Source organism: Callithrix jacchus, chromosome 21, assembly GCF_049354715.1.
Source record: "Callithrix jacchus isolate 240 chromosome 21, calJac240_pri, whole genome shotgun sequence".
In the NCBI taxonomy this organism is placed as follows: Eukaryota; Metazoa; Chordata; class Mammalia; order Primates; family Cebidae; genus Callithrix; species Callithrix jacchus.
This window is the reverse complement of record NC_133522.1, coordinates 1,337,339-1,361,024: the sequence shown is the minus strand read 5'-3', so window position 1 is coordinate 1,361,024 and position 23,686 is coordinate 1,337,339. Positions and strand designations below refer to the sequence as shown.

The following is a 23,686-nucleotide window of genomic DNA, read 5'->3' as shown; positions in this document are numbered from 1 at the left end:
TTTTTTTTTTTTTTTTTTTTTTGTCTGTCGTCAACATCTGTGAGTGCCTCAGTGTCCTAGACTATGTTGGTTTGTGGAGGCAGTGATATGGCTTTGGTTTTGCTGGGGGCAGTATCATCAGTGACAGTAGTCACCTGGCAGGCGTGTTACCAGTTTCTGGGTGGTGTGTGTATGCCATTCAGCTCTACTGATGAAGAGGCCACAGTCACTGGTAGTGTCGGGCTCCTGGCAGCCTGTTTTTGGGCCCTGTTGGAGTAGTGCACATGTGATGCTTAGCAGTTTCACTGCTCAAGGGGCAGGGCAGCATTGTCTACACGTTGATCTTGTTTGCTATACCAGTTGCCGCAACCCCCATCACATGCCAAAGGGTGCTTAAGGAGATGACAAAATAATGCTAATTAAACCTGCCAAAAAGTTCAGACATCACTAGAATGTGGGTTCCATAAAAGAAAGGATTTTGGTACATTTCACTGTTGCATCTAAATGCCTAGAGTAGTGTCTTGTGATTATTTATTGAATGAATAAATAGTTTAAAGTTACATTGAACCTAACTGCTTTTTTGTTTACATAGTTTTAACCTGTGCATTTGGGGTTGAATTTCCCAGAAACATTGTTACAAATCCTCTAAATTTTGACAACCCAAATCTTAGTCCTACCTTTATGTTTCTCCTTCAGCTTTTCTCTCCTTTCAGTTTACTGATGTCAGAGCCATTTGTTGGCCCTTACTGTCTTTTCACTTACAGAATTTATAAGGCTTTAGCCACTCTCCTTGCCACTTTACTTGGTAGAGAAAATATCCTTCTCTCCAATGCTAATGCATTGTCTTTGTTAGAAGTATTAGAAATTATATTGTTCTCTTCATATCATCACCTCCTGCCTTTCCTTCTGGAAACTGTCATCCATCCCTTTATACCATCCCTTTATACCTTTCCAACAAATGTAGCTGATGCACAGATCAGTAAGTTTTGTCTTGGAACTTAAAACGTCTTTGACAAAATCTAGTATAAAATCTCTGAAAAGTTTTCCCGTCTACTTCTGACTATTCCTGTTTCCTTGCTAGCTACTCACTGTTTAGCACCTCAAGTTTTGGACTGAACTCAGGAATTCTTGAACTGTTACGACTATTTCTCCTGCATTCTTGGCGCTTTTCAATTTCTTCATTTATTACACTAAGAAACATTTGAGCACCTCTTATGATCAGGCATGTTTCAAGGTGGTAGAGATTCTGCAGTGAATAAAATAGACAAACATCTTTGCCTTTGTGGATGTTACATCCTAAAGGAAGAAACGCATATTAAATGTTGTAGGCATGTGATGTGTGTATTTACTATAATAGTAAGTACAAGGAGAAAAAATAAAACAGAAGGAGGATAGGCAGTTTTACAGTGGAGGGGTCTGCTATTTTAGATCATGCTGAGAGAATTTTCATTGATGAAATGGTTTTCAAGTAAAGGTCTGAAGGAGGTGAGAGTGAGTGAGTCATATAGGCATCTGGGGATGAACATTCTAAGAACAGAGAAAAGTAAAGGCAAAATCCCCAAGGTGGCTGTGTGGCTGATGTTTTTGAAGACCAATGAGGAAGATACTCCTCATCTTTCTTGAGCTCACAGTGGCATTTGGCATTCTTTACTCCCATCTGCCTTTTGAAGTGTTCTTTATTTCTTTGGAGATCTGTGGTATTCTAGAGAGACAGACCTGGTCTGGTTTTGCCCTCCTCCATCTCTTTCACTGGTTTTTTCTTTTCACTGTTTTTGCCTATTAATCTTTTTTTCCATAGGGATCTTCTGGTGATTACTCTTTTCTTCCTGCTTACATTGTGTATTGCTAAACTGCATTCTTCAATTGTATTTCTGTTTATATCAGACATGTCAACTTGTATATCAAGGGACCAAATATTTCATGTTTGACAACTAAATAGTTTGCTGCTGCCCTACTTTCCTTTCACCCAGAGCCCTAATCCTCACCTCCCTTTGTATTTTCCATGTCCATTTTTTTTTTTTTTTTTGCTTACCTACTCAAATTGTTGTCCAATTTAGATAACTCAGTTATCTGTGATCATATTATTCCTAACCCAGCACTTCTAACTGGGATCTTATCAAACTCTTTATCCTCTGAGCTCCAATCTTCTTCAGCCACATCTATGCCATAGTAAACATATATCAAACTTCTGTGTCTTTGTGTGCACCATGGCTTGTGTCTAGAATGCTCTTAACACTCATCAGAATTAAGCTCAAACGTTATCTTCTGTGCAAAGAAGATCATTTCTCTACATCCCCACTAGTTAATTATGGCTTCCATTGTGTTCATATCTCTTGTAAGCCCCCCACAGTGATACTAATATAATGATGAGTATTTTCCTAGATTGTAAGCTCCTTTAAGACCGCAGCTAAATCTTATTAATCAGTATACATAATGCTTTTCTGTATTTTGTTGTATTGGGACCCAACGTAACAAAGAGAGTAGATAGATAAATGTATTTGGACTAAGGGTACTGCATTACAACATATTGAACATGAAGGAAAAACATTGAAAATTCCAAAGATTCACATGCCTTCATCAGTAGCATTCATATGTTATATACATTATAGCCAAATCTTGGAGAGCAACTAGAATGAATATTTTGTTAGTGTTTGCTTGAGTCCTGAGTGCTTTTGTTCTGCTCACTCCTTGTTATAATGGTAGACAGTCTTGTTGGCAGATGGATATAGGACCCACATAATGAGGGCCGGTAGCCAGGCTGACTTGTCCAGGTTGAGGGTGAAGAATAGCTGCTTTGGATCAAAGAAAATTTTAATTCTATAAATACATCATTTATTGCAGGTGTTTACTTTGAATAGCAGTGTGTTTTTTTTTCTGGTTGTTTGTAAATGCAGAAACTTTTTTGTTGTTGAAGGTGTTTTAATTACTAATATATATTTCTCATAAGATTATGAGGGAAAAAATTAATCAACCAAAACATTTAAGGGAACTAAAAATACTCTTTAGTAAACTTACAGGGATTCTGGAATAGCAACGAAGCAGACAGTTGAGGGGAAGGAGAAACATGATTTTTAAAAAATTATAAACAACTTTAAAAAGGTTAAATGTAAAATCTTTTATTAATTTCACAAAATGTATCTTTCTCATTTGGAAAGCAACCTTTTACACTTTGAAAGGAATGAGTAAGTGAAAATAATAGTGAGATAAATACATTTTTTGACAAAAATTACTGTTTTGACATTTTAATGAAGTTGAAAGTAGTGATCTTGTTCATTTTTCTTCTTTTAAACCATTGCCTAGATTATATAGGACTCTTTTGCAAATTTCTAAAGCATTTTAAGAGTATTTATGATATTTTAATGAGCAGCCTGTAGTTTGCTTTCTTCAAGTGGCTACATAAGATGATCAGCCACTTCATACTACTTACAGAAAAGATTTAAACACTGTTCTTGTCATGTTCCGGTGTTCTTTTTGACCCAGGGAGAAATACTGTGGCTAAAAATTGCAAATCAAATTATTAACAAAAAATATATATCTTCATATAAATGACCATTTTCAAAATGTCAACTAGCGTATCTTCTGCTGCCAAACTGAGAGGTCGTTTATGCTGCTTATATGAGTAGAGGGCACAGGTGACTTATAGTGCCAGCTCTCAGAATGAGCAGAAGGTTGGACAGGTAAAGTGGAGACAAGTGGAATTAAATTGTAGTTGAAACTGGTGAGAGGTGAGACCTGTAGTGTCTCTAGAAGGCTGGTGATATTCTCAATGTAGAGGCTCACAAGATATATTAAATCCTAACACATCAAAAAATGCCATGTGCTTACTCAGAAATCCCCTTTGACGTGAAGGTGGGAACAAACTTAAAAATATTGTTTGCTTGCGAGCTGGGCATGGCAGCTCAAGCCTGTAATCCCAGCACTTTGGGAGGCCGAGGCAGGTGGATCACGAGGTCAAGAGGTTGAGACCATCCTGGTCGACATGGTGAAACACCGTCTCTACTAAAAATACAAAAAATTATCTGGGCATGGTGGCGCGTGCCTGTAATCCCAGCTACTCGGGAGGCTGAGGCAGGAGAATTGCCTGAACCCAGGAGGCGGAGGTAGCTGTGAGCCGAGATTGCGCCATTGCACTCCAGCCTGGGTTACAAGAACGAAACTCCGTCTCAAAAAAAAAAAAAATAATACAAAAATTATCCAAGTATGGTGGCGCATGCCTATAATCCCAGCTACCCAGGAGGATAAGGCAGAAGAATCACTTGAACCCAGGAAGCAGAGGTTGCAGTGAACTGAGATCGCACCACTGCACTGCAACCTGGGTGACAGAGACTCTGTCTCAAAAAAAAAAAAAAAAAAAAAAAAAACCCATGTATATAGATATAGATAGTTTGCTTGCAATCAGTTTGCTGAGTTAATAGGTTCTGAACATATTCTCCACCTTTCATATGCTGAATCTTTTTTAGTGGTTAGTTAAATACTTCTTTATACGAATTTGAACTTGGATGAGTGGAAAAAATGACATGGAATGAGGTGAAGAAATGACATTATAACTGTGATGTTCTTGCCTTCTTGAAGATCAGTTTCTCATAAAATGTTGTCATGTGAACCTACAGTGCCCTAAGGTGGTTTTGCCTTGGTGTTCTGATTGTTTTCCGGCTCACACCTGAGCTTTCCTTTTATAAGGGCTAGTGAGCATAACAGGTGCCAGATACTGTAGGGTGGGCATTCTTTTTACAAGTATGTGAGTGAGCATGTTTGGAAGGCAGGGTGAGTTGGCTCATGGGCCTAAAGCTTTTTAGAATCTGGAAATAGTGCAAAGTGGAATGCCAACATGCACTTTGACAGAGCAGCTCCATTTTTCCTTACACAAAGCATGCATTGATATGAGTTTGCTTTACCAGTAACTTAATTATGAGCAGGCAAAATGGACTTCTGGAAGTGTTTGTCTTCAAGAATGCCCGATGCTATCCATGGTTTGTATTAACATTGTGTATCAGGACTTGATACGTAATGTTAATATTTACCTTGAAGGCCCACAAGTGGGCTCTTTCTCTGAATTGAAGTACCATGTTACTGTCTTTTCCTCATCTTGAATAATTTTACATATTGTGCCAGCTTCATGGGTTAACATAATGCTGAAGTGATGAGGTCTGTTGAGGTGTTCTTATATACAGTACCAAGTATTTGAAATATTCTCCCTTAGCTCTGTAAAATAAAGGCTGGATTTAAGTACACATAAGGTTTACTGTGGTCTCTTCTCTCTACATATTTACCTCACTCTTGTCATTTTCATACCCTAACCTCCAGTCGTGTTAAACTCCCTTAGGAGCTGACACCTCACTAAACACGCACACAGATGCATAAGCATCACATAGTCACTTTTTCTGTCCCCTTCAAAGAGTGCACTTTCTTTCTCTGGGAAGCATTCTCCAAGTTACCTTAGTTTGGACTAGTTACTCCCGTTCTGGGTTCCCATGTGTGCAGTACTTCTCCCCTCATGACATTTACCACACAGCTTTTTAAAGGTCATGCTTACAATGTTCTTCAGTAGATTGTGAACTGCCCAAAGGATGGAAGCCATTAGTCTTATTCACAAACGCATCCCTGGTGTCTACACAGTGTGTTTTGTAATAGTTCTCAGTCTGCTTTATTATTTAAATAACGATGCTTATTATTGTCTGTTTTGTTTTCAAAGATTCTCCAAAGTGAGGAAAAAAGGAACCATACTGAGAAGCCAGTCACTTTTCCAGTTCAGGAAGATCCCAAAATAGGAGAAAGTGACAGACAGCCAAAAGAAAGCTTTTTTCAGTTTCTTGGTAACTTATTCAATATCTCAGGAAGATCATCTCTAGGAGAAGCTAAGCAGTCTTCTTTCAAAGATGACCATGATAAAACTGAGAAAAATTTACAGAATCCCAGTGACCATCATGAAGAAGGGATCAAAAGGGAGAGAGACATTTTCAGTGGCTCCCTGAGATCCCAGACACATCCAACAGAAGAACAAGACTCCAACTCATCCGAACTCTCAGATGCTTTTTCTTTGGATACAACTCAAGACAGTGAACAAGAAACCACTAATTTGCTAAAGTAAGTTTAAAATTTAATTGAACCAAAAAATTGAGTTTTTTGGACCTAACTTTGAGCTTTAGTTTTAATCCTATTAATTGATGGGATTGGAAAGATATTCTGTAATGTCCCTACTACTGGGTAAAAAATTGTATGATTCTCTGTACCATACAGGTAATCAATCATGGTACAGAGAATCATAAAGGTAATCTAGGACCTGCTGCTAAATTTGTCTTAGTAAAATATTTATTTTTTTCCCTGAATGGTAATGTTTTCTGTTGCTGGAATTCCTCCTGTGTCAGGACAGGCAATATATTTAATATGTGCATTTTGGAGGGGGCAGGGAAATGGTCCTCTGGTTTGTATTCTTATTCTGTCAGTGTCTTTGTTCTGTAAAATTTAATTAAAGCAGTTAAGAAATGCAATTAAATGGACTCTATTCATGAAATTAGCTTTATGAACCTTTACACAGCTCTAAGGAACTAAAATGTTGCTTGAAGAAGCACTTTACCACCCTTTTCTTCTTTGTTTAGCAAACACACACCAACTTGTTTTTTCTTTTACTCTCAAATGAGCTAGAAGGAATATTTTGTACCTATGGAATGTTTATAACATTGTTGAGTCCATTTGGTATTTGTGTGACATAAAAGTATTCATTTGTATTGATTTTACTTTTACCTCTGCGTGAGAACTTATTATTTGAAGAAGCCATCAATAATACTGTGGTCAGAAATAAGTAGTACCTTGTAGTTAGTTATGCAGTTCTTTATAGTTTCCAGGTGTCTTCATTTAGGTACTTTCTGTTAATTCCTCTTAGCAATCTTATGATATAGGCATAGACCCATCTTATAGCTCTGTGAAACTAGATTAGAATTTGTCCATCAAGAATAATTTGTGGGGCTTGTTCCACCAGAAGTTAAAAGGTATTGATAAAGCTGTGGTATTTGAAACAGTGTCATACTGATGTAATATTTGGTAGACATTTAAATGGAACAGAGTAGACAGTTTAGAAATGGTCTCTCACATATGTAATTGATATCTAGAATGTGATGGCATTGTGTGTTCCTCATCTTTGTATGAAAGTAAATTAAGATAGTTAAAAATGTTAAAAATCATAAAAATTAAAAGCAACATTTATACATTTTTATTTTGGTGAGAAATGACTTTCTGAGCATAATAGCAATGGAAGGTATCAAGAAAGAGATCAGTAGATTAAAACTTATTCTCAGTATTCAAACTCTTATGTCAAATAACATAAGCAATAATAAATTTAAATGAAAAATGAGAAAATTATATGCAGGAAAAGAATGAAAGAGAATGCTTTAACTGATAAGCAGTTTAGACACCAACTCACCAGCAGGGTAGATGGCACTCGTATACACTGTTAGGAGTTCAGTATAAATTGGTAGCATTTTTTAGAAATTCAATTGGCAATATATGTCAAGAACCTTAAGTGTGTGGGTCATTTCTGATAATATACAGTGTTCATTCAAACATTATAGGAACGAATGTTTGGGAATCAATGTCCAGCAGCAGAAAAGTGGCTCAGTAGTGCTGCATCCACAGCATGTGAATAGGATTCCAAGTGTGGTCCTTGGAGCCTAGCAGCAGCTTCACCTGGGACCTCATTAGAAATGCACATTATCTCTCAGATCCACTGAAGCACAGTCTCTGCAGGAGTGGGGCCCAGCAGTATTCTAACAACCTCCCTAGATAACTGTTTTGTGTGCTCACGTTTGACATCTGGCATTTTAAAGTAATTTGAAATGGTGATAATTTTGAGGCTATTATGGGAATTGGGTAGAATGGGAATCTTGTACTTTTTCCTTTCCTTTGATTTTGATTAGTTTGGTCAGATTTTTTTCTTTGGTACTAGTTGATTTTTTAAAAAGAGGGTGGGGAGGATACTTTGGCTCTTATTTCTTGTTATTAAAGCCCTCCTTGTTAATACAGTAATTGCTTAAGGCAATTCTTCAAAATCTCCTCAACAAAGAATGCTGGTTCCTTCACCATTCTTTTTTCTTCACCAATGTTTTTTCCTTTCCTTCGTTTAGGAGGAAAGGAAAAAAACCACCCGACTGCCAGTTTGATTGTGATGCCGGCTTCCTTCAGGCTTAGAATTACAGTTTCAGTGACTTCCTGACAGCTGTCAACATGCTTAAGAATTATAATTTAAGAGGTGAATACCATTTTGGCAATAGTTCATTTTGACCGTAGGATTACAACTTACAACTGATTTTAGATGTTATTTAGATAATCTATGTAGAGAATTATTTATTAATGATAATTTTGAGAATCTGGATTTCATTTTTAAGTTATTTTGGCTCTGTGATATGAATTATTAAAAGCAATGATATATTTAAGTTTTTTATTCATGATCATGAGAATATTTCAAATATAAAATGTTATTTAAAATAAAGAGCTTATAGGGAGAGGATGGTTAATGGATATAAAATTATAGCTAGATCTACATAGAAGGAGTAAGTTCTAATGTTCTGTAGTACTGTAGGATGACTATAGTTAATAATTGATCATATATTATCAAACAGCTAGTAGAGAGGACTCTGAATGTTCACAGCACAAATGATAAATGTTTGTGATGGTTATGCTGATTTCTCTGAATTAATCATTACACATTCTATACCTGTATCAAAATATCACTCTGTATGCCATAAGTATGTACAATTATTACATATAAATTAAAAAATAAAAGAGCCTATACTTTTGCAGTTACTAGGAGATTTCAGTGTCACATATAAACATTTCAATTTTTTAATATAAGGAGGAATGAATTAATTTTTTTCATTGCCTTTCTCATGGATGAATGTTCCTACTTAAAAAAAAGTGATTTTTTTTCAAAGCAACAAAGATACAGTGGTAAAAGGGTCAATGCAACAATAAGAGGTCTTAATACCCAGATACATAAGACCCATAACGAGATTTAGACTCAACGAGACAGAAAATTAATAAGGATATCCAGGACTTCAACTCAGATCCGGAACAAGTAAACTCAATAAATATTTATAGAGTTCTCCATTTTAAATACACAAAATATTGATTGGCCATTATTAATACCCATTTTTAGTATGAAGCAATATTCCTGTTCTCTCTCCCTCTTTTTCTTCCTCTTTCTTCCTCTCCTTCTCTCCTTTTTTTATTTTTCAACATCCTAGTTCCTCACCTCTACTCAATACATTCCTCTGAACACCTGATTCCTTGTGATTCTCCCATCCCACTGGAAAAAAAAAAAAGATAAAGGACTATAAATGAGTCTACTATAAGGACACATGCACACTACTGTTCATTACAAAAAAAAAGAAAAAAAAAGAACCTACCCTCAATCTGAACACCTGATTCCTTGTGATTCTCCCATCCCACTGGAAAAAAAAAAAAAAAGACAAAGGACTATAAATGAGTCTACTATAAGGACACATGCACACTAATGTTCATTAAAAAAAAAAAAAGAACCTACCCTCAAAAGGTCTTTGCAGGAAATGCAGGCACATGAGTGTAAAAAAAAAAAAAAAAAAAGTTTATTTAAAAATAAACATTTTATTTTGGAAGTTTAGATTTATAGGAAAGGTATGAATCTAAAAGTTACAAATCTAATCTAAGCTCCCATAGACCCTTCACCCAATTTTACCAAATATTAACATTTTACACAACTATGGTACATTTGTCAAAACTAAGAAATTAACAATGGCACATTACCATTAACTACACCCCAGAATTAAAAAAAAAAAAAAGAACTTGACATGACCAAACAGGAATTCCTGACCATTCTGCCTCCCCAAATCTGCTCTACCTACAGTCTTCCCTATCTCAGTTAATGGTAACTTCATCCTTTGGTTGCTCCAGGCAAAGTCTTTGGAGTCAATCCTGACTCTTCTCCATTTCCTACATCCCATGTACAATCCATCACCAAATCTCATTGGCTCTACCTTCAAAACATACCTGGAATCCAACCACTTCTCACCACCTCTGCTGCTCCCATCCTGGTCTCGGCTGCTTCCCTTTCTGTTCTGGCTTATTGCAATAATCTCCTAACTGGTCTTCTGGCTCCAATTTTGCTTCCTACAGCATTTTTTTTCCCAGTGGAGCTGCTATAATGATTCTTTTACAACAGGTCAGATTGTATTACTCCTTTGCTCAAAACCCTGCAAGAGCTCCACACCACACTCACAGTAAAAGCAAAGCCTGTTAGGCCCTACATGCTCTACCCTCCCATCAATCTCTCTGGCCTTCCCACTTCCTACTCTCCCTTTGCTCATTTTGCTTCAGGTACACTGGCCCAGCCCCCTTGTTGTTCCTTGAACACATCAGATGTGCTTCTGCCACAGGGTCTTTGTACTGTCTGTTCTCTTTGCCTAGAATAGTTTTCCCAGTGAACTGTGTGGCAAACTCCCTCACCATCTTTGTATCTTTGCTTAAGATAAAAGATTATCATCTTCTCAATGGGGCTTATTTTGTCCACTGGACCAAAGGCCATTTGTGGCACTGTGAATCGCTAGAAACGTTTGAAAGTAATTGTGTAACATCTTTTAAAATCTATCAATATATCCTTTAATACAGCACTTCCGTAAAAAAAAAAAAAAAAAAAAAAAAGTGAATCAAGGTGTATTATAAAAGGTTAATAGCTTAAACAAGGTAATAAAATATCCTATACTGTATAGCAGACTATACTGTCAAACACAGTTTTTCTTATTATCATTACTACAGTTTTCAGAATTTAGACAAGTTATTACAAGTTGAGTATCCATTATCTAAAATGCTTGGGACCAGAAATGTGTCAGATTTTTTATTTTTTTCAGATTATAGACTTTTTGGGGGGATATTTGCATAGATGTAATGAGATATCTTGAGGATGGGACCTAAGTCTAAACACAAAATTCATTTATGCTTCATTTACATTTTTTACACATAGCCTGAGTTATTATAGGAAACTACAATAATTTAAATGATTTGGGGCATGAAACAAAGTTGTGTACATTGAACAGTCGGAAAGCAAAGATGCTGGTTGATTTGTTTGAGTTATAGATTCTGGATATGAGACCTCTGTCAGATGCATGTTTTCCAAATATTTTCTCACATTCTGTAGGTTCTGTTTACTCTGTTGATAGTTTCTTTTGCTGTGCAGAAGCTCTTTAGTTTAATTAGGTACAACTTGTCAATTTTTTTGTTGTTGTTGCAATTGTTTTTGAAGTCTGTCATGAAGTCTTTGCCAAGGCTAGTGTCCAGAATGGTAGCTCCAAGGTTTTATTCCAGGGTTTTTGTAATTTTAGGTTTTATATTTAAGTCTTTAGTCTGTCTCGAGTTGATTTTTGCATATGGTGAAAGAAAGGTAGGGGACCAGTTTTAATCTTCTGCATATGGCTAGCAGTTATCAAAAGGACATAAACAAACACTTCTCAAAAGAAGACATATACTTGGCCAAACAGCCTAAGAAAAAAATGTTCAATATCACTAATAATTAGAGAAATGCCAATCAAAACCACAGTAAGATATTATCTCACATCAGTTGGAATGGCTATTATCAAAACATCAAAAAACAACATGCTGGTAAGGTTGTGGAGAGAAGGGAATCTTTATACACTGCTGGTTGGAGTGTAAATTCATTCAGCCATTGTGGTAAGCAGTGTGGACATTCCTTAAAAACCTTAGATTACCATTTGCCCCAGCCATTCCATTGTTAGGTATATCACCAAAGGAATATAAACCATTCTGCCATAAAGACACATGCATTTATCTGTTCATTGCAGCAATATTCACAATACAAAGACATGAAATCAATCTAGATGCCCATCAGTGGTGGACTGCATAAAGAAAATGTGGTACATAAACACCATGGAATAGTACACAACCATTAAAAAGAATTAAATCATGTCCTTTATAGCAACATAGACAGAGTGAGAGTCCATTGTCTAATTGAATTAACTCCTTTATGCGTAGTGTTTCATTATTGGAACGCTAAGCATGCGAGAGTTCTTTATATCCTACTGCTCAAGATCATTGCCAAGGTCTGATTTTTTCACACTGGAAAAATTGCAGACTTTGGCATAAATGGGTTAATGTAGGAACAGAAAAACCAAATACTGCATGTTCTTACTTCTATGTGGGAGCTAAACATTGAATATATGTGGACACAAAGAAGGGAGCAATAGACACCAAGGCCTGTTTGAGGATGGGAAGAGGATTAGGATTAAAAAAGTACCCATTGGGTAATATGCTGATTTTCTGGGTGACAAAACTATCTGCACCCTTGTCACATGCAATTTATCCATTTGACAAATACACACATGTACTCCTTGAACCTAAAATAAAAGTTGGAAAGAAGAAAAAAAAAGATAAATTTTCCATTTGTGATGTCATGTTGGTGCTCAAAAAGTTTTGGATTTTGGAGCATTTTGGAGTTCAGATTTTCAGATTAGGAATGTTCAGCCTGTACCTATTATGTGAAGTGAATTTTTAAAAAAACCACCAAAAGGCAATGTAAGTATTTGATCTTCACTTAATAGTTTTGTCATTGTTTCTATATATAACTGACCATACACATTTTATTTTTAATATCCATAAAACCTTTATGAAACCTGTTTGGCAATATTTTTAGATTGTTTTCTGTCTATTAATTCATGTTTCTGATGTAGTTTACATAGTAAGCTACTTTATTGTTGGGTTAGTTTTTTCTTAAGTTCTATTTCTGTTTTTCACAGGAACATATGCATAATGATAAACTCTTCTCTGAAAGCTCTCGTGATTTTTTTTTTTTTTATTTGCTGGATTTGCAGCTTTTCTTTCCATAGAAAAGCTAAAAAGCTTCTTCTATTATGCAGAAAGATATTCCTTGTAATTTGAAAGGAAATAAATCTCACGCCTATAATCACAGCACTTTGGGAGGCCAAGGCAGGCAGATCAGTTGAGGTCAGGTGTTCAAAACCAGACTGGATAACATGATGAAACCCCGTCTCTACCAAAAACATAAAAAATTAGCCAGGTGTGGTGGTGCGTACCTGTAATACCAGCTACTAAGGAGGCTTAGGTGGGAGAATCACTTGAATTTGGGAGGTGAAAGTTGCAGTGAGCCAAGATCGTGCCACTGCACTCCAGCCTGGGTGACAGAGCAAGACTCCATCTCAAAAAAATAAAAATGAAGTAGCTTAGTCATCTAGCTATTACTTTCAGGCTGCTATTATGGAATTTTCTTTGAAGAATGATACAAGCCTTTGATTGACCTTTGTAGTGTCAAGTGTATAAAATTTATCTAGCATAGAGCATAGCTGTATGTATTACTGAGAGGCTTAATAAGCCCTCACATAGTAATTACGTATTGGACTAAAATCTGTAAATCCTTTTCAGATTTTCAACATGTATACCCACTTCCTTAAATATTTGAAATTTTGAGATATTTTACTTTTTTTCTTACTATTCTTTGGATTGTGTACCTTTGGTATGTAGCATAAGCTCTGGAGCCTATGTATAATTACAGCATGCATGAAGTGATACTCCCTTTTCTCTGTTTAGCTTGTGAAACTACAAATGATATAAATACATAATAAAAATGCAATGATAACTTCCATGTGAAAGAAAACTAAGTACAAAATTCTGTTCTTGCATATGAATCCTCCCACTGTTAAATACAATGTGGAAAAAAGTTTTGTAATTTGTAGTTTTCCATCTTCAGCTTATTTTTAGATATAGGCTTTTTGGCATTTCTGTTTACTCGGGAAAAATTAAAAATTAAAAGACAACTTTATGTTCTTATTATTTAATTGTGTGGACTCAACTACACTCCATGAAAGAATTAACTAAAAAAAACTGTGGCATGACTTAACCTTTTAAAAATGGGGGAATTAAAAAAAATGGCAGAGGAGTGTAACTCGTTAGTACCTGAAGGGACTGACTATAATATATGAAGCTGAACTTGTAACTTTGATTTCCCGTTCTTTAAATATATAATATAGTTGTTTAGTCTAAAGAATGTGTATTTTAATGACAAGTATATAATATTTCCACTTCCAGTGCTGCATGTTAGTTAGAAGTTTACTGGAGTTTTCTGTGGTCTATTAGAAGTCCTTTTAGATCAAAAATTGCATTGAAGCAGGATAAAACACTTTGACATTTGGCTAAGACAGAGTTGGTTGTAAGAGGACCTAAGTTTACTACATTAGAATAAATTTCTGATCCTTATCTCTTATTTCCATTGACCATGAACATTGCTTGGTATTGATTTCTTCAGAATTATTTTTGTGATCTTTTGCAAAAAGAAACATTGCAGTCTGTTAACAGTAGGTTTTAGGTATGAAATGTTAAAACTTTGAGAGAAAATACCTGTCATTTATTCAGGCTTCTGTATCTTCATATGTTGTTCTGAAAGGCTTTTGTATTTTCTGAGTACCTTATGTATTTTGATATGGTATTTTACTAATAGCATTAATTTACCTATTTTTTTCTTCTTACATGTTTTCAGGGACTGGTTGCCTTATCCAACTTTTTTATTTCATTGTTTTATTTATATATTCACCATTCATTCGTTTAACTTTTGGGATTTTGTTGGTAGTTACAAATTGAGTGTTTAATGATCCTATTATCATAGAGCTTACTTTGAGTAAAACGTGATACATCATTTAAATTGGTATGAAGTTTCACTACATTATGTAACAGAAAATGGCACAAAACTTTTTTTCCATATTGCATATAACAATAGGAAGATTCCTATGTAAGAACACAATTTTGTACTTACTTTTCTTACACATAGAAGTTGCCATCAGATTTTTATTATTTATGTCATAGTTGTTTCCATGTAAGAGGCTTACATAGAGAGATTAAGAAAAACAATACATTGGGCTGTGTCTTCATGAGGATTAGATTTTTTAAAAATAACAATGAGGGAAGACCCAAATGTCAAATAATGCTGTCTCATTCAAGTTTTGATTTTGTTTCATAACAGTACTTGATGTAGCCTGAAATTCATGCAGCAACTAAGACCCATTTTTTGCAAGATAAAATTTTTCTTTATGCATCTGCTTTAGTGCTCTATAATGGACAGTGAAAATAAATGAATATAACTAACATAGTTTTTTACAATAGTGGTGTGTCAGTATTTTAAGGATCCAAGAGATAAATAGGATGAAATATTGCAGCTAAAAGTCAAGAAGTATTTAAGAGACAGAGTTGGTGAAGTTTCACATGTCAAAAGAGATATACTTTCTCTTTTATCAATTAGACAAATCTAGAATTCTTAATGTAACTGCTTTAAAGTTGTCAATAAAATGTATTTTTCAGCTATTGGAATACTGATAACTGAATTTTTAAATTATTCCTATGTATTTCATAGTAATATTTTGGTTAATCATATGTCTAATCAGAAAAAATCAAGTAGAACACATACCAGATTTTTCTACCTTACTTAAAAAAATAATTTCAACTGTTAGAATCAGGGTTACATCTGCAGGTTTGTTACATGGATAAGTTGCATGTTGTGAGGCTTTGGTGTGCAGATCATTTCGTCACCCCGGTAATGGACATAGTACCTGAAAGGTAGTATTTCAGTCCTCATCCTCTTCCTACCTTCACCACTCAAGGAGGCCCCAGTGTTTATTGTTCCCTCTTTGGGTCCATTTGTACTCAACATTTATCTTCCAGTTATATGTGAGAACATGTGGGATTTGGTGTTCCTGCATTAATTGACTTAGGGTCATGGCCTCCACCTGCATTCATTATGTAATTATGCTGCAAAGGACGTGACTTTCTTCTTTTCTGTGGCTCCGTAGTACTCGACGGCGTCTATGTACCCCATTTGCTTTATGCAGTCTACCATTGGTGCAGCTAGGTTGGTTTCATAGTTTTCTATTGTGGATAGTGCTGCAATGAACATACAAGTGCATGGCATAATTTTATAGTTAGGAAAGTGAAAGGTAATTAGAGTTCAAAATTTAAAACATTTTGATGATAACATGTAAGAATTAAGACATTCGTTTAAAATAGATTTCTTAGCACTAAGCATCAGTGCTTTACTTATTCATTAATTCACGAGACGGTATTAGGCATATACAATTTGCCAAGTCTTGTGTGGGGCACTTAGAAAGATGATTAAGACACAGGACCTTCCCTCAAATAGCCACCAGGCTAGTGGAGAAGATAAATAAGTGCACAGATCTTTATGCTTAATGTGGTAAATGTTCTCTGTGCACCCACAGATCAAAGACTAACTGTCCATCTTAGTAGTAGAGGGGTAGGTTTGCAGTGGACACGATTTGTGTGCTGAGTCTTAGAGGACATTAGAGTTTCCTACTGATTCTGGCATTAAGGGCAGAGAACAGTGTGTGTAATTGGCTTAATTGGCTACAAGATGGCATGGCACAGTGTGAGAACTCCCAGAGGTAGATTCTCCAAAGAAAACTGGGTGCTGAGAGGATCAGGATCTGTAGACTGGTTGGTTGGTTCTCTATACTTGCTCTAGACATCTATTTTGATTTTTACAATTGTTCAAGCAGTTTAATGCTCACCACACAAATTGAATATTTGAAGAACTGAACACAGAGAATTTTAATGCAGTTTTGTCATTTATTGAGTTAACAGTTACATAATGCGTGCTTACTATGGTCTAGATATCTTGCCATCTGTTTTTCTTTAAAATGTTTCCAACTTACATGCTAAACATTGCTGTTCAAATTCACCTCTAAGAGTAAAGGAATAGAAGGTCATTATGATGCTTTAATGTGGTGGAGAAAACAGTGATGTATCCCTAAACTTGTAGTAATAAGAGGCCCAAAGTCAATCTGGTTACTTAGAGTCAGATACTGTTTTGAGATCAGAACTGGAACCCAAGGCTTGGACTCATCAGCCCATAGTCTTTTAACCACAGTCAGAGGTATGTATGTAATCAGGTAAGAAGGAGCAATTCTAAAGAGCTGAGACAGTCTTCATGCTGCATTGACATTCAGGTGCTGCTTGTTAAATTTTTATTATTTTTAATAAAGATAAGTTTAAGCATTCTAGGATTCACTCCCCAAATTGTTACATATTAAGTGAAGTAGTGTTTAAAAGATGTACTTTTACCACAGTTGCTGGGATTATATAAAGTATTATTATATTTCTTGATACTCTTCATGCTCTCTTTTTACAGACAAATCGATGGTAAACCAGAGAAACCTTCAGTAACATATGCAACATATCGAGGCCCGAGACACATTAGGAAATATTTAACGCAGCAGATGGGCTTGGCAACTGTGAATACCTTGGACAGAGAAAATGAAAGTTCTGATTCTAGTGCAAACACACATGTTGACCCTGGACGTGAGATTGAGGCTGGGATATTGCCAGTGTTGTCATCAACTAGTACAGACTCATCTGTGAATGGAAATCTACTTGAAGGCCCATTCGAAGACTCTGATTGTAGCAAAACAAGTCTCAATACAGACAGTTCTTTGACAAATAACCCAGAACTGCAGACTGTTGCCTCTTCCAATAATCTTTTAAATAAAAATGTGTGGAGAGGTACTGAGAGAAATAGGTCATCCCCTTCTCTGACGAGCTCCAGCTATGATGGAGAATCTGACTCACAGCACCATTTAAGTTGTGAACCAGTTTCTCAGACTAACAGAAATTTGTTATGTTCAGCATTGTTTACAGGAATTAACAGTAGCAAAGTCCCTTGCAGCCCAGATTTTCAGAGAGTAACTACAACAGAAAATACAACAAAAGAAAACAGCTCTGTGATGAGTAATAGGACACTAGTGCAAAGAGAAGAGCTTGTTGAGCCTCAGGGCCCTGCTATTTCTGATTTCTCTTGTAGTAAATCTGATGGGAGTGACACTACTGAACAGGAAAGTACAAATTTGCCAAGTCCAAATAATTCAATTAGGCATGAAGATCTGCCGTTGCCAGAGAGTAAGTGTTCTGACAAGCAAACCGTGGGTAACTCATCAAAGCAAGCTGCCACTGCTCTTCAGAGACGTGCTGTGACAGACACAGAACTTGTAAATGAAGGAAAGGGATTATCTGCCCAAGACTCACACAAAAATATGGCTGTTAGAGAAATCAGGCGAGAAACAGAAAGTGCCTCAGCTGGTGAACCCATAGCTTCAAGTCATGTAAAAGCCCCAGTAGATAAAATTGAGTCGTTACCCAAAGATACTGACCAGTTCTTTGAAACCGAAGCCAAAAAGCTTGATTTTAGGTCATGTGATACAATTCCTTATACTAGAAGGAATAAAAAAGACCTCGGCTCTGTAAATTACATCAGTGAATCAGCAGTTGCAGCATGCTTAGGAAATAAAAATGCACCTGAGCTGAAATTTGAACTGAATAGAAGTCACATTTCAGAAACTCCTCTTGAGTCTCAGGGTCCTCAGCAAGCCAAAGTATCACCTGATGCTAAAACATCTCTTAGCCTTGACTGTAAAAATCTAAATTTCAATATTTCGCCTCCTACCTTTGTTTCTGGAGATGAGATACTGAGCAAGGTGGATATTCCTGATTTAATGAATGAGGGTTCTCCTGTGCCCATTGAAACTGGGAATGTCAACATTGTTGGTATTTCCTATCAGCCTAGTAAGTGTAAAGAAGAAAATGTGAAAAATCCTGTTGAGGATGCAGGCAGGAAGAGTCCTTCTCCTTCCTTTTCCCTTGAATATACATCTGTAATTTTTGAATCCAAGGACGTTCTTTCCAATAGTGAAAAATGCCAGGTTCTTCCAAGTTCTGAAGCCAGTGGCCCTGACTTAAGTGGGATGGAGCTATTGAGCTTCGACTCTGGAAGCTCCAAGGACTGCAGTTCCATTTTATCTCAAGACCCTAACAGAGTAGAGTTAATGTCCTCAAACACAAAAGCAAATACAACCATAACAGGGAAGTCTGATTCTCTTTCCTTGGAAGCCAAAACTGATAACATTGCTAAAATTGCATCAAAAGCTGAAATTGATGATCAGAACAATGTTCTTGTTGAGTCACATTCTGGAAGAGGAAAAACTGTATCCTTGTCCAAAATATCTCTTTCACAAGCAGAGTCAAGAGACATTTCTCAGGATAAAATGTCTTCTTTTCTATTGAGAATTATCCATGTGCCAGAAAAGCCTATTTTATCAGAATTAACGTCTCTAGAAGTTAAACAGGACAAAAGTTTTCAATCAATTAGTCATAATGAGATTGAAGAGAAGTGTTTAGATGCTGGCCTTAAAGAGAAATGCCAAGCTGAGCTTTCTCCTGCTGCCTCCAAATATGAAGATATAGCAGAAACAGAGGCTGATGCTTTATGCTCTCCTCCTGCTCTTCTCCAAAGTAATATATCTGAGATTTTACCACCTGTTCATGATGAGAAAGTTGGTAGGCAGATGGCACAGAATTGTGAAGCTAGCACTTGTATGATTCATCAATCTTTGGATATTTGTGGGACTAAAAAGATTTCTGGTCACTCAGAAATGGCAGAACTCAACTTAACTAATATTTCCCCTAAATTCCAAGAAACTGGCAGCACAAAAGTTAATTCACCTTTTCTCGATTCTGATACCAGCTTGGAAAAAAATGTTTCTGCATCTGAGGACTCAAGCTTTCTTAATGTACCTTCCTTGCTGAGATCAGAAAAGAAATCCTCATCTTACAGAAAGAAAGAGAACATTCATTTTTTAAATGGTGGTATTGATAGTCTGTCATCTTCCTCTAGTTACCCTGAAGAAGTTAGCATAATAAATTCACATAAGCCACAAAGTAATTTTAATTCTATACAAGTTACCAAAGATCTCACACATGAAGGTACCCCCTTAACTAACCTGTTGTGCCCTAACTCTGCTCATTTGGAATTTGAAACACCTATCTCAATTTGGGCAGAAGTGACCCCGATTCAGGAACGTTCGGGGATTTATACTGGGAAGATATCTCCTGATTTCCTAACCGCTGCCCAATATGACAATCCCACGGAAGCAGAGATTGGAGCAGTTGCTGGGCCTGCAGCGGCAGTTAACAGCTCAGACCAACATTGTTCTGAAGCCTCCACTGAGCACTTAGAAGCCAGGAGAAGAGCACGTGACCAACTTTCAGGTGTTAAAAGTGATTTACTCAAAAAGGCCAATACATTGATTGATGAGGTCTTTAATTCTGTCAGGGAAGAGCTAATATTTAAACACACAGTGAGTACCTGCCAGGAGCTTATAGCCATAGAAGGTATAATGAATCTGGATACCCTGAAAGAAGACAACTCTGAGAAAAACCCATCAGAAGTGACACTAACAGAGATCCAACAGACAGAGGGTTTAGAAGAGCAGGGCGTGGAAAACAAGTCAGAAGTCGAAGAGAAGCCCTGTGTTTCACCGACAGTTGGTGAGAAGAGTCTTCTTGTTGATCCTGATAGTATGAATGTATCTTGTTTGTTAGAAGATAAAGCTAGGGAATTAGTTAATGAGATTATTTATGTAGCTCAAGAAAAATTGAGAAATGATGCTTTTGAAGATACTGAGGATACTCGGGATTCTGAACTTCAGGCTAATACTTCACAAATTCTGAACAGTGGTAGTGTTAAGCCACATGATGTAGTTAGAGAGTTCTTGGTATCAGAACAGCCAGTAAATCAAAGCACACAAATTAGTGAAAATAAAGTATTAAGTAAATTCTTCTCCATAAGTGACTTAGCTAGTGGCACAGAGTCAATTAAGGGGAGAGAAATTGTTCTCTACCAAAAATCCCCATTTTCTGGAAACATAGCTGGACTGTCTGATAGTATAAATTTGCAGGAATCAGATACGGTTTTACTAGCTGAAGACATGTCACACGAACAGTTAGATGATGGGGTAAAAACACATTTAATTTGCAGCGAGGACTATGATGAGACAATGGAAAGAGGGTATGTGGATGATAATGAAACTGAGACAGAGGATGGAAGATCTCTTGTATTAAATTTCAAATGGCCTCCACTTGTGAATGACGACATCCATGCACCTAGTACATCTAAAAGTAGTTTGTCTGATAGCTTTGTATGTATATCTGAAAAAAACTTGCCAGGACACAGTAAAAGCACACCCCTTGCAACGTCAGAAGTAGGGAAAATACACAAGAAGGATAATGAAATAAATATGGGGAAAATTGAGCTTACACCTTCCATGTTAGAAACGGGGAAAACAAACAAAAAGGATGCTGAACTGAATATTGTGAAATACGAGGCAGTCCCTCCTATGTTAGAAATGGGAAGAACATATAAAATGGATGCTGAATTGAATGTCACAAAAACTGAGCCAAAAGCTAACGTTTTTAAAATGGGAGAAGTATACCAAATGGATGCAGAGAGGTGTATTGAAAAACCTGAGGGATCACCTGTCATTTTAGGAATGGAGAAAGCTTATAAGATGAAGGATACTGAAGGAGATGTTGGCAAAATTGTGGTGATACCTATTAGGCCAGAAGTGAAAAATATCCACCAAAAGGATGCTGAAGGTGATATTGTAAAGACTGAGATGACACCTGTTACAATAGACATGGAAAATATTTACCAAACGCATGCTGAAGGGGATATTGACAAGACTGGGGCAGTGTCCATGTCCGAAGTGGCAAATGTCTACCAAAAAGATGGTGAAGGGATTAGTGAAAAGGCTGAAGTGATAACTGTTACATTAGCAATAGAAAGTGCTTGCCAAAAGGATGCTGAAGGGGATATTGCAAAGGCTGAAGTGATGCCTATGGGGTTAGAAATGCCCATTGCATTAGAAGTAGCAAATACTTACCCAAAAAATGCCAAAGGGATTACCAGTAACACTGAGAGACCTGTATTGGAAACGGAAGCTACGTATGCAAAGACTGCTGAAGAGGTCGTTAAGAATACTGAAATGGTACCGTGTGTGTTAAAAGTGAAGGAAGCACACAAGGTCACACCTGTCCCCTTAGAAATGGAAAAAGCATGCAAGAGAGATGTTAAGGAAACTATTGGAGCAACTGTGTCCATACCCTCTGTGACAGAAATGGAAAAAACATCCCCAGAAGATGGTGGTGAGAATACTGAGAAACACAAAGTGTTACCCACAGTGGTAGACATTGAGAAAATACATGGAACAGGACTGGGATTGAGCATTACACAAGTGGGGGCCATGCCTCCTGCATTTGAAAGTAAAACACGAGAGTATGCGGAAGGGAGTGTTGGAGACACAAAGGAAGAGCCTACTGAAATAGAAGGCTTGATAGCACATGGAAGTAGACTTGCTTCACATTTCAGGGGGTATGAATCACCTACATTAAGTAAGGATTATGAGGGCTACCCAGCTCCACCAATGCCAGATTTTCAACCTGGGGATACCATAGGAAGGCTAGACAAAAGAATGTCTCTTACTGGAATATATGACAAGAGGAGAGAGCCGGATTATAGTGGTGAAAAATATAATTTAGCTTTTGTTTCTCAAGATGAGCAAGAAAATTCTTCCTTTACTATATTATACGAAGAGCCCCTTCAAGAGGAGGACACATATGCTTCCACAGAAGCAAGGCGAACACAGCCCGTCCTGTTTCCTGATACATCCCTCGACAGCATCCCTGTTCTGGCATGCGAAAGGTCTGAGAGTAGAACTGACCTTGTGCATCACTTTGAAAAAGGTACTAAATTAGGTGAGACATTTGATAGTGATAGTTCAGAAATGTTCTTATCAGTGGAGGCCAAAAGGTACAAAATTTATCCTTTAGCTTTGTCTCCCATCTATGAGGATGACAGTTCACAGGAGGACATTCTCTCCAGTGAGGTTTCACCTGGTCACCAAGGCCCCAGGAAATCAAGAGAGAGTGAAAACCAGTCCTCGTCTGTGTTATCCCTTCTCCAGTCAGTGTCAGAGCGTTTAAAGATGAATTTTGATGAAGATGACAGAGAGGGAGCTGAGGAGGAGGAAGAGGAGGAAGCAGCAGCATTGGATAAAGGAGATTTGAGGGCGGGAAGGAGAGAGCATGTTACCTTCCGGTTGCCAGATCCTTCCATCACTTTTTTCCCTGATGACCAGGAAAGCATTCAAATCTCTAAAAATTCATATGTGATGCCAAATGACCCTACTACCTCCAGTCTACAAGTTGGTCTGTGGCCAGAAAAGACCTCATTTCTTCAGAAATCTGACCTTACTTCTAAACTACATTCTTCTTTAAAGAGTGCTTATCATCAGTATCTGCAGACTTCCTCAGAAAAAGGAGCCAGATTTGGTGGGATTTTTCAAGAACCAGTGTCAAAGCATTTCCGTGTTCAAGACAATCCAGGCAGATTGAGCCCATTCACAGAAGTAAGTTATTTTGTTTATTATATTAATAATAATTATTAAAGCTTTGGATCATGAAGTTATCTAAAGGCTTATTAAGAAAATCAGTGTTTTGAGGTTGTATAAAGTTTGTTTCATAAAAGTGTCAGATTTATTTGGTTGAAATACATCATAACTCATGTATTTTAGCGGGACTATTTAGAAAACAAAATTGCTTGGTCAGAATTTAAAAAAGCATAATACTGGAGAAAGGTTATTTTGAAGTCTTTTGCTAATATTTTTCAAACTAAATTAGGGGACAACCTCATAAATTTCTCAAGGTACTGTGAGAAAATTGTCACTTTGCATTTAGCTTATTAGTCTCATGAAAAATCTTTTTGTTGAGTAAAATTTTTAAGTATTTGACGCAGCCTCTCACTACAACAACTCGCATTGTTCAT

General features: G+C 36.7%; 1 protein-coding gene across 2 annotated transcripts in view; it reads left to right on the top strand.

Moving 5' to 3' along the window:
- The window catches only part of CRYBG3 (crystallin beta-gamma domain containing 3), a 147,939-nt gene that overhangs the window by 50,479 nt on the left and 73,774 nt on the right, over positions 1 to 23,686 (top strand). For both annotated transcript variants that reach the window (XM_017967157.4, XM_002761299.7), the window contains 2 exons: positions 5,672 to 6,063; positions 17,165 to 23,270. In XM_017967157.4, the coding sequence (XP_017822646.3) occupies positions 17,253 to 23,270 (6,018 nt within the window). In that variant the 5' untranslated portion in view covers positions 5,672 to 6,063; positions 17,165 to 17,252. The remainder of the gene's footprint in view (positions 1 to 5,671; positions 6,064 to 17,164; positions 23,271 to 23,686) is intronic.